The following is a 12,231-nucleotide window of genomic DNA, read 5'->3' as shown; positions in this document are numbered from 1 at the left end:
GCAAATTGACGCGTTTTGACAATGACTAGATGTACCAGGTTGGTAAACGACTGGATACGTGATACATGAGACCCAGACCCTATCGTGGTTCTCCCTCTCTGTTCAGAAACTCCTTTCCCAACCTCCACGAGGTGTCAACCGTCATACGAATAACCTCAGCGGAGATCGATATCGATAGAAACTTTGGTCGTATGCAGACTGGGAAGGAGGCTCGTGCGCGGCTCCATCACCCTATTAGGGGCGGCGTACAGCAGTGCCTGACAAGGACCGGACGGCTGAAGCATGAAATGCGGTGCCATGCCAGGTGTATCTAAGACGGCAGCCCTCATGTGATAGCATACCGAAACTGACCTACTACAAACAATCCAGATAATAATACGGAACGGAAAAATTTACATATACCTAAGTTCTAGGCGATTGAAAAAGGACAAGGATTATTGGAAAGTTACTTGGAATGTAAGGATACTACTCGAACGGATGGTGAATGTGGAGGTTGCAGTTATCCAGGAGGTTCGTCAACGAGAGAGAACAAACGGGCACGGAACGACATGGCCCCGAGTCTCAGACCAAAGAAGCGTCAGCAAGAGGATCGTGAACATAAGAAGCTGGACCAGCTGTACCGTACCAGTGATACGCGGAAGTTCTATGAGAAGGTAAACCAGTCTCGCCAACAACAGCCAACAAAGCCAACATGTGCAACCGCTCGGATGCCAGCGAGGTGGTCGACAGATGGAAAAAGTACTTTGAAGGACACCTGCATGGCGATACAGTAAACAGAAACGGAGACCGCAAAAAGGGCCCTCTACGAAATGCGTAACCAGCTGAGGTCCCGCAGCCTGCAAACCCATACAAAACTGGCACTCTTTAAAACACTGACTCTCCCGGTGGCCCTCTATGGCCATGAAGCATGGACACTGAAAGAGACTGATTGGCGAGTTCTTAGTGTTTTTGAGTGTACAATCTTGCGGTCAACCCTTGGCGACAAACTGGAGAATCGTGTTTATCGCAGACGCATGAACCACGAGGTGTACTAGGCCTACAAATCGACGAATATAGTCAGCGAATAAAACACGGCAGGCTACTGTTGGATGGGCATGTAGCTGGAATACCGGAAGAACGTTCGGGATTTGGCACAGGATTGAGAATTGGTCTGTCGCCGTAGAAGTAACGTGAAGTAAGCAAGAGGTACCTAATTTCTCAGGAATGGTTAAAAAGCTACAATCTTTGTAGCGCAACTTGTTTAAGTTTTTTTTGTTTCTTTCGATCAGTGTTATCAATATAAAGAACGCTGAGAATCGCTTTTGAGCCTGACGTATCTGATGACATTTTTAGGTTTGACGATTTTCATCCTTCAGTTATGTCATATCAAAATGTAAAAAAATAGTTTATCGAACGAATAGATAAGTAAACTAAACAGCATATTTTTGTATATAGTGGTATACTTTAAAATTATATTTCACAAATTTATATATCATTAATAAACTTTTTTAAACTACTATACTTGCGGCTTATTTCATCCACTCCAGCGTTCAAATCACGCAGCTCATCCTCTACCTTTCGATTCCTCGTTTGCAATTCAGCCAACATCGTGGATTTCGCATCCTCAAAGTACATACTAGCGGCTCTGGTTAGGCTATTCAACGCTTTTTTGCCAATGGAAACTTCATCAATTGCTGACAGACTCACGTACTCCAAATAGTCGAACGAATTACAGCCCAGCTCCTCAACATCGTAAACATAGCTAACGTTGTGTTGATAAAAATACTCCACAATCTCATCGATTCGTTTACAGTTCCAAAGATTCTGACTCAAAGTAATCTCTCCGAGCAGCGGCATCGATCTCTCAAGCTCCGGTAAATTTAAGGATTTCAAAAAATTCGTGTTCAACTTCAGCACTACCAAAATCGGAAAGCTCCACAAACCACTGTCCAATTCGATCAGATAGTTTCCGCTGAGGTGAAGTTCTCGTAGTTGAGGTAACGAAATAGGCCCAAGCCCGGGTTCGATAGTGGAAATGCGGTTATCCCTGAGATCAATGATTTCCAGCTGCGGCAGGTTCCGAAACCGCTCGAAATTGACGAATCTAACGAAATTTTTCTGGATCCGCAGGAATTGCAAACGATTCAGTACCTCCACAAAACGAATCTCCGAAATTCGCGTCCCCACAATGCTCAGCTGCTCCAACTGGTTCGGTTGGTTGTAATTCGCCAACACCTTCTCAAGGTTATTGAAAAATATTCCCAATCGCTTGAACGTCAGCGGTATCGCCACCGTCGGTGATTGGCAGTTGAAGAGATTAACATATTCCGTTTCGTCGGAGAACCTTTGCCCGAGGGCTGGTGAGAAAGAGGAAAAGTTCGACGCGAAAAAATTAATGTTGGTTGGTGGAAAGTAAATGTTATTCGTGTCGGTCAGCTTGTCTATGACGATGTTCTTCAGGTTACAACCGTCTTGCAGCAGAACGTTGGTATCCACGAAGCAGTTGTAGTACCAGCTCACGACGAGATGGAAAGAGGTCACACAAATGTAGAAAAGGAAACTGTTCGGAGTGAATATACTAATTGTGTAGAAAATAAATCGAATTAGATTTTCACTTACACTGAACGGTAGAACGTTTCCATTCTGCAGTTAGGTTTCTTGCATACTGACGTCTCCTTATCGGTAAATTGGAGCGAGAGAGACATGCTTCATGTAAACAGATCACTTAATGTACTAACATTGTGTAGAGTATATTTAGCAGGGCTGGATTATTGATTATTACTAGATCAGTAACGACTAGTAACGTAAGTAGCAGTTTTGTGCGGTTTTACGGCGTATGGCTAAAGGCACTTTTCATAAGGAAACTAATATGAACTTAAAGTTAAGTGGATGTTATGCATACTGATTTTTTGGGTGAAATAGCCTTTAGAAATAACTTGCTGGTGTAAAATATTTATTTTTCATCGAAAATGTAATTATGTAAGCCTGACAACTTTAAATCTAAAGCTCCTATGCCTAACGTTTCTTTTTTGCCTGACCAACAAAAAAAAAGTCAGAATAGAATAAAACAACATCAAAAACAAAATCGATTAGTTACAATGCAACACGGTTAGATAAAATATGTTGCATAGTTCCTGTGTACAAAACATAACATAACATACCATAACATAACATACCATAACATAACATACCATAACCTAACCTAACCTAACCTAACCTAACCTAACCTAACCTAACCTAACCTAACCTAACCTAACCTAACCTAACCTAACCTAACCTAACCTAACCTAACCTAACCTAACCTAACCTAACCTAACCTAACCTAACCTAACCTAACCTAACCTAACCTGACCTAACCTAACCTAACCTAACCTAACCTAAACTAACCTAACCTAACCTAACCTAACCTAACCTAACCTAACCTAACCTAATCTAACCTAAACTAACTTAACCTAACCTAACCTAACCTAACCTAACCTAACCTAACCTAACCTAACCTAACCTAACCTAACCTAACCTAAGGATTGATTTTAAACACAATCGGTTTATTGCAATAATATGCGTTGAGTCACATGAACTAAATATAATCCAATTTTTTTCCAAAAAATCATCCGGGCTACCGCTTGATAAGCTTTCCAAGGAATTTCTTATAACTTTATCTCGAAATAACGACATTAATCCATTCCACAATGTTGCACAGATGCAAACACAACTTTTTCTGCTCGGATAACGATCTTGGCTCTCGTCGCAGTAGCTCCGTTTTGGTTGTATATAATCTGCCTTATCTGCCCATGAGAAAAAGCTTGGATTGCCTGTGATAATCAGCCATCAGGCAGGGTAATCAATCTAGAGACCGTCATCTGCAGCACTGCAGCTAAAAGTGCACTAGAAACGATGCACATATTAATCAGACTGCGTGACCTAATGAAAAAAGCGTGCCTCAGAAGCTGTGGGAAATCACACGCTGGGCCGATCCTTGGTGTACGAATTAAGAGAAAAAAAAGTGCAACAAACTCATTTGGACTTGACGTTCCCCGTCGGGGTCGCGTAATTGATCGCTTATTATGCGTTCCGGTGCGGTGTTACAATGTTATGATTTGCGGTTCTCTCCGAAACCGGGTGCACTTGCGGTAAAGTGCGATAAGATAACAGGCGACGCGTCCGGAATCGTGAGGAGCTGTTAGCAGTTATGTAAAGTAACGAAATCGAAATGCTTTAACTACTGTAACTGATTATTTGTTTTTCCCTGATTGGAACCGGTCGAATTGCACGGCTGTTGCGCTGGTTCATGATATGGAATGGACATTGATTGGTGGCTATCAGGATGCGATTCCTGTGTCATTACCGCGCGGGTTGTGAGTTATATGACAAGCCTTTGATACAGAAACGAACTGCACGTGGAGGTGATATTTATCTCGAGTAAAAGGACGGACGGGCTTTCTCTCTAAAAGGCGTTACTTGGCAATTGTAGGTCAACTTTATGGGCTCATTATCATGTTGTCCATTTCCATTTATTAAAACAGAAGTTTCGGTTATTTGCGTTAACGATTGCGTACTTTGGAAAGTGCTCTGCCAAAACGCTGCCAATAAAAATCCTCCGTGCTACGGGGCTACCAGCTTCCAGTTTGTTTGGCATCGATACAGTTTCGATTAATTGGAGGCGATCAGGAAAAGCACACTAAACAGAATTGGGACTTTATTTGCCCAACCTGACCATCGGAAAGCGTTTATGATATGGGTCATTTCATATTTGTGCACCTTGTTACAATGTCCCCATATAGATGGCGACCTATTCTCCGAACTCATTTGTGATTGGTGTTAAGCGCTTCACCTCTATTTTTTCAACTTTTTATTCTGGAATATAAGTTTATCTGAAAGTTTTTTGAATAAATCTATCTATATCAAAAAAGATCGGGTATTATTGGGCTGAGGTGTGATGACTGCGTCGGGTATTCTAACACGTTTATTTTTGTTGTATTTGAACCATTTTGGTATCAGCTTCAATATATTCTTTGGATCTCCATCTTGTAGAAACAGATTAATGAGGGGCAAAAGTACGCACTTTATTGTTTAACAACAACTTTATTGTTTAACAGAACTATTGCGAACAATTATTATGAAATTCGGTTTTGTTTCCAAGCGGTACATGAATTTGTTGACTTTAAAATGTATTACCAGAGATTTTCGAGTTTTGTTTGTAGCATGAGAATTTGACTTTTTAGAAAACACACTCAAATGCGAACTTTTACCCAGCACGCAGTTTACGGGACAAAAGTTCGCACTGTATGAACAGTGTATTTATTACACTATCCTCAATAAAGTTCATTGTTTTTTGCTAATTTTGCACTGATTATTTCAAGATGCGTTAGAGTGGTGCCCCGGAACAATTTTCTTATTCACGGAAATCCGGGATATGTTCCGAATCTTAGAAACTTTATGAATATTTGAACATAATCTTATAATTATTGGTTTAAAGGTCATACAATTATTTCCACATCCCGGGTTTTGGGTGTTTTGGTGATATGCCCCGAAAATGGAATTTTAAAATGGCGTCTGAACTCGATTTCCAGTCTCAGGGCATCATTTTATTTCCAGCAATACACATATTGGGGGGTACTCGACCATTTTGGGTTGCTTCCTAGAAACCGGAAGTAGTTATCTTGGAACCCAAAATTAAATAGTCTCAGACCATCATCCCGATTCCTAAGATACCCATATTATTTTCCAGAATCCGTCGTCGTTATCCACGCTCTGGACATCATCTCGATTACGAAAATACACTTATTGGAGGGTATTTGACCATCTTAGGTTGTTTTCTAGAAACCGAAAGTTGACATCTTGAAATTCAAAATGGCGTCTTGGCCATTATCCGATCTGTGGGCATCATCCCGGTTGCGAATATAAATATTGAATGGTATTTGACCTTGTTTTTCATTGTTTCTATGGCTTCTAGAAGCCCCAAAGCATATCAGCTAATCCATTAAAATGGTTGTAAGATTCTATTAATTAAATCATAAAACCATAATATTCCTTAGTTTCGGAGCATGTTTTCTTGAGTAGTATCTGTAAAAAAAAAAAACATTGTTATTAAACGCATTTTTTTTAACTCCGTCTGTTACGGTTCTCTTGGTTCAGTTTAGCCTTTACGAATAGACTTGAATTATTGAGAACTGTAGCAGAGGGTCCAAAGCCCCTGTAAAGGAGGATGGTTGCAACAGCTCTTAACCATGGCTGTTGCGTAAAATCCAATGGTTAAAACCCCTAAGCTAGGGTGTTATGCGACCCGTGCCGATGGATGACGTGGTGGGGGGGGGTGGTTAAGCAATACCCAGCCTCTAACGGAGCCTGTGGAGTACCAGGGCACCCTTCACAGTAATTAGCCCTCACTGCATCACGCGGGTCACAGATGCAGCGGACTCTTCTTTACCCAGTGACTCGTGGGAATTTTATGAACGACAAAACTTCACAAAATTCGGCCACCGGCAGCCTTTCTTTGCCGGAACCCATGGACTCATCGGAGCGTAGTCCAATAAAAACAAGCGCACCGGGCAGAACGTAGGAGATGGAGCGTGAGGATGATTTCAACCTCGACAGCGAATCGCTGGACGGTGGACCCTCTGCTTCATCCTTAATCCTACTTTCTCCACAAGGGAATGACGAAAGTCAAATGGACTTAGTTCCCGGTCCACAGACAAGGTCCGATGACGAAAGGAAACCCGAATCATCGGCACTCCTTGTCAAGCGACTTTCAAATGCGCAAAGGCGGCGACTAAGCAAAAATCTTCGCTCCGGTCTCTCGTACGAAGAAGCCAGGAAGCTGGCCCTCCTTCCGACAGAGCAGCCTGCTCAATCGAACCAAGTCGCCGTCAAGCGACAGCGGTCGGACGACTTGGTGTCCCCAAATACCAGTACTAAGTGTCCACAGCCTAAAAAACTGCGGAACGGCACTGGTTTGGGGTCATCGGGTTCGAAGCCGCTCCCGACGGCTACATATAGGGACATGGTGGGAGCTATAAGCCTTGCGGTTACTTCTGCTACCCACCCCAGCTCCCTACTCACAACGGACCAGCTTTAGGCTGTCCGGACCTTCATCCTCGATCACATTGCGGACCAGGAAAATCCAACCACCAAGCCCAAGTTTAACGGTTGCCATCTAAAAAAAGGCTTCCTGCAACTTGCCTGTGCCGACAACGACACAGTGCAGTGGTTGGAAAGGGAGGTACCTTCTCTCGTACCATGGGAGGGAGCACAACTTCGTGTATACCACATGAAGGATCTGCCGAAGGCCAGACGGTATGTCGGTTACTTCGCGGACAGTGCGAACTCTCCGGACGAGAAGATTCTTCGTTCACTCCAGAATCAGAACGACCATCTCTCTACCAAAATGTGGCGAGTCTGTAACCGCAAATTGGTAAAGACCTTGGTCGAACTAGTTCTGGATATTGACGAAGAATCGGCCAAACTCGTTGAGAGTAAAAACAATGAACTGCACTACGGTTTCGGTAAAGCACGCATCCGAAAGGTAAGCGGAAGGCCGAACGTCACAGGCAGGAAAGACTCCGTCGCAATGTCAGGGAAGGTACGTGCGGGTAACTCCTCCGGGAGTACTCTGCCACCACCCAGGCGAAGCGATCCTGCGAATGGGCTAAAGGTTCGCGTGGGAAACTCCTCCGGGAGTGCCCCACGACCACCCAAACGCAACCCTGCGGTTGGGAAGGCACACGCAGGATGCTCCCCCGTGAGTGCCCTGTCACCACCCAAACAACGCAACCCCGCGGCTGCTCGGACGGTTCCGCCGGAGACTCGCAAGATTGTGAAGCATCAACCACCGAACAGTCGCACCCCCCGGAGTCAAAAACCGCCACAGTGTGCACGACGACCTTCTGTTGCCAATCGACTGCTGCAACCGAAGCCGAACAGTGAGGAAGAGCAACTTCCATCAACCAGCCAAACCGCTGTTGGCAGCCGTCAGCCAATACCAGGATCATCTTCCGATCCGGACAAAGACGGCAACTTCACTGCAAAGTGAGCAGCCTTCGCTGCGTGCAAGCGAATCACCATCACGCAAAAGGCGCCTCGGGTGTTCTTTGCAGTAGATTCGCCAATGAGCAGCTAGCGGCTGCATTCATCCAGGAGCCGTGGATCAACGAATCCAAAGTTCTCGGACTTAACGCTCCTAACGGTAGGTTAATCTACTGTGACACGCAGTCCAAACCAAGGACTGCAATTCTGCTAAATAGAGAACTAAAATTTTCACCTATTACAGAATTTATCCAACGCGACGTCGTTGCCGTCACGGTTGAAGTACCGACAACCAGAGGAAAGCAGGAAATGGTTGTCGCGTCGGCCTTCTTCCTGGGCGACCAAGGTGATATACCGCCACCCGAAGTTGCTGCGCTCGTGCGGTACTGCAAGGCCATCAACAAGCCGTTTCTGATCGGCTGCGATGCCAACGCTCACCACACGATCTGGGGCAGCTCGGACACCAACACCAGGGGTGAGTACCTACTTGAATACCTTACTTCTAACGATGTCAATATATGTAATGTAGGGAATAACCCCACGTTTATCAACGCTATCAGACAGGAGGTCCTAGATCTCACTCTGTGTAGCGCCTCTATTTCTGAAAGGATTAAAAATTGGCATGTCTCCGATGAAGCTAGTTTGTCGGACCATAGACACATCGTTTTTAATATAGAGGCTAACCCTCTGAAATGAGAGCTGTTCAGAAATCCTAATAATACAGATTGGGAATCCTTTAAGGAACACCTGATCGATTCACGAACTTTCAGTTACAGCAACATTCGAAATTCAGTTGACCTGAATTCGGCAGCAAATGATCTACAAAACAGAATCATGGATGCTTTCGACGCTAACTGTCCACTAACACAGCGGTCAGTATGCCGTGACGTACCCTGGTGGAAGGATCAACTTAGTGACCTTCGTCGGAAAACTAGGCGGTTGTTCAACAGGGCAAATGTCACGTCTAACTGGGACGACTACAGGGCGTCCCTCACTAAGTACAACGCCGAGCTACGCAAGGCTAAACGGAAATCCAGAGTTAGTTTCTGTGAAAGAATCCAAACTCTGCCGGAAGCTACGCGGCTCCAAAAGGCGATGTCCAAAGACCATACTAACGGTTTAGGACAAGTGAGGAAAGTGGATGGATGCCTCACTGTCACTACCAAGGAAACGCTGGAGGTTCTTATGAACACCCACTTTCCTGGATCGACAGAGACCGAAGAACTGAATAGTGGTGGGTCGCGGCAGGACAATTCGAGACATATGGCGTCTCGGGAGTCCATCCTGCTGGCCCGTCGACTGTTCACAGAAGCTTCAAAAGGCTGGGCTCTAAGCTCATTCGACCCTATGAAGTCTCCAGGTCCAGACGGCATACTACCCATCTTTCTACAAAAATCGGCCGCAGTTATCATGTCCGAACTCATCAACCTCTTCAGAGCCAGCTTTATCCTGGGCCATATTCCGGATAACTGGCTGAAGGTGAAGGTAGTGTTTATCCCCAAAGTTGGAAGAAAGGACAAACCCTACCTAAAACTTTCAGACCCATAAGTCTGACTTCATCACTTCTTAAGTTGATGGAGAAAATAATGGATAAATATATCCGTGATGAGTTTCTTAAAGACTCCCCGCTGAATAGGAACCAACATGCCTATCAAAGCGGCAAGTCAACAGAAACTGCTCTTCACAGCTTAGTGACGTTGATTGGAAAGTCCCTGAGTTATCAGGAGACGGCGCTATGTGCCTTTCTTGATATTGAAGGGGCCTTCGATAACACGTCCTTTGCATCAATTGATACGGCTCTTTCTCATAAGGGAATCGACCACACTTCAAGGAGCTGGATACACGCAATGCTCTCTAGCAGAGTGATCACAGCAACCTTGGGAGATTCGTCTGTAACAATGTCAGTGATCAAGGGATGCCCGCAAGGAGGAGTTCTCTCGCCCTTATTATGGTCACTAGTTGTCGACGCACTTCTCAACAAGCTTTCACAGCTTGGTTACGAGGTCATTGGATACGCCGATGACATCGTCCTCATCGTCAGAGGTAAAGATGACGCAACTCTGTCGAGCCGAATGCAAACGGCTCTGAATACCACCATGTCATGGTGTTTACAGGAGGGTCTAAACATAAACCCCTCAAAAACAGTCCTAATTCCATTCGGCAGACGAAGGAATATCTCCATCACTCCTCCAATACTGAATGGAGTTAGACTGGGCTTCAGCAATGAAGTCAAATATCTCGGAATTATTCTGGACAAGAAACTGAACTGGTCTGCACAACTGGATCATGCCGCTAAGAAAGCGATCTCAGTGATCTGGGCCTGCAGAACTCTGTTCGGTAAAACCTGGGGACTGAAACCAGACTTGGCACTCTGGTCTTACAAGACCATTGCTCGACCAAGAATCACCTATGCTGCCCTAGTGTGGTGGCCTAAGGTGAACGAAGTGACTGCGCAAGCCAAACTCAAAAACGTTCAAAGACTTGCATGTCTTTCGGTTACCAGCGCTATGCGAACAACTCCAACTGCAGCCATGGAAGCTATGCTTTGCCTACTACCTCTACATCTTCATGTGAAAAAGGAAGCAGAGCTTGGCGCTCTGAGGTTGCAAAGGAGGAAAACTATACTTGAAGGGGACCAAATCGGCCACCTTCACATACTTAGGGAGTTCAAACTAACTCCGCTATTAACCACAGTCTCCGACTGGATGGACGTTAGAACCAACATGGATATTCCATTTTGAGTGATTGAAACAAACCGCTCTATGTGGAACAATGAAGGGCCTAATCTTCCACCTGGCATCGTCAGTTTTTATACGGACGGCTCGAAAATGGGATCCCTAACGGGATCTGGTGTATACGGACCCGGTATCAGGAAAACGTTTTCCCTGGGAAAATGGCCCACCGTTTTTCAAGCAGATGCCATTTATATCTGCGCAAAAATATGTCTGCAACGCAACTACAGACATGCGTAAATCGGTATATTCTCGGACAGTCAAGCAGCACTACTAGCACTTAAGTCCGTCAAATGCGCTTCCAAACTTGTTTGGGAATGCATTGAAACTCTACGGGAACTTTCCCGACAAAATTCAGTTTTTCTGTTTTGGGTGCCCGGACACTGCGGAGTCGAGGGTAATGAACACGCTGACTACCTAGCAAGACAGGGATCAGCTCAGCGGTTTATTGGCCCCAAGCCGTTTCTGAGTACGTCCATTTTCGCTATCAAAAGCGAACTACTAACTTGGGCAGGGCTAGAAATAGTATCCCAATGGCAACAGGCACAGGGTTGTAGACAAGCTAAACAGTTTATCTATCCGAACCCTGGAACCGCCAGAAAGCTACTTAGTCTAAATCGTAGTGACCTACGGATAATCACGGGACTCCTCACCGGACACTGTCCCGCTTTTTATCATTTAAAGAAAATCGGCGTAGTGTTGAACGACACCTGCCGATTCTGCAAATCTGAACCAGAGAGTTCAGAGCATTTGCTTTGCTCTTGCGAAGCTCTTGCTTCCTTTACGTACAACTTTTTAGGAAGCTACCTTTTAACTCCATACCAAGTGTGGAGCTCTAATCCCAAACAGGTAATTAGTTTTATCAACTATGTTGTACCTTATTGGGGTACAGGTTTACAACAAAACAGTTCTACTCCATCAATGAGTACGAGCAATCCGTAACCTGTGCACAGCAATTGGGGCCCGCCACAAAAGACAATCAGCAAGAATGTCGCAGTGGCATTTCAGTACCCAGTGCCCTTCAGGCATACAGAAAAAAAACGCATTTTTTCATTACGCACTAATGGTACTTAGTGCGTACTTTTGCCCCACAATGAGTTTTCCAGCTGGTTTGAGTTTTATGAAAAACTTCAAAATATTTTCGGCAAAACAAATTCACACTACAAACCACAATTATACAGGAGTTTTTTGGGTTATGTTGATTTTGAGTTTCTGTAGTTTTCCAATAGGTCAATCATAGTTCCCAAAATTAAGAAAATTAGATCAAAACAGCTCAAAACACAATTTTCCTCATGGCTTTGCACCATTTAAACGGAATCTTATGCATTTACACTTGACTTGACGTTATAATACTGCAAATTCATACAATGTTGCCAGTTTATTGCGCTCGTATGTTTCGAAAAGGCCAATGCGTACTTTTGCTCCTCACTACGCTAAGTATTGACATACCATCTTCAGGTTTGTACACTTATTGGTAGATTTCGCCTCAATAGAAACA

At 44.5% G+C, this 12,231-nt stretch overlaps 1 protein-coding gene across 1 annotated transcript; it reads right to left on the bottom strand.

The window, feature by feature from the left end:
• Positions 1-1,442: 1,442 nt before the first annotated feature.
• Positions 1,443-2,652, bottom strand: LOC129730366 (uncharacterized). Its single transcript, XM_055689652.1, has 2 exons — positions 2,599-2,652; positions 1,443-2,539 (listed from the first exon to the last, which is right to left on the bottom strand). Exons 1-2 carry the CDS (start codon positions 2,619-2,621, stop codon positions 1,465-1,467), a joined length of 1,098 nt encoding a protein of 365 aa, XP_055545627.1. The 5' UTR covers positions 2,622-2,652; the 3' UTR covers positions 1,443-1,464.
• Positions 2,653-12,231: the final 9,579 nt, after the last annotated feature.

The sequence above is a fragment of the Wyeomyia smithii genome, chromosome 3 (genome assembly GCF_029784165.1).
Source record: "Wyeomyia smithii strain HCP4-BCI-WySm-NY-G18 chromosome 3, ASM2978416v1, whole genome shotgun sequence".
NCBI lineage: Eukaryota > Metazoa > Arthropoda > Insecta > Diptera > Culicidae > Wyeomyia > Wyeomyia smithii.
Note: the sequence above shows the minus strand (reverse complement) of the source record. Positions and strands in the feature narration are given on the sequence as shown.

Bases quoted from the DNA above. Each gene is read 5' to 3' on its own strand.
- LOC129730366 (XM_055689652.1), bottom strand. From the start codon at position 2,621: ATGGAAACGTTCTACCGTTCAGT. The intron at 2,540-2,598 runs GTAAGTGAAAAT...CACTCCGAACAG, and splicing joins GAAACGTTCTACCGTTCAGT to TTTCCTTTTCTACATTTGTG.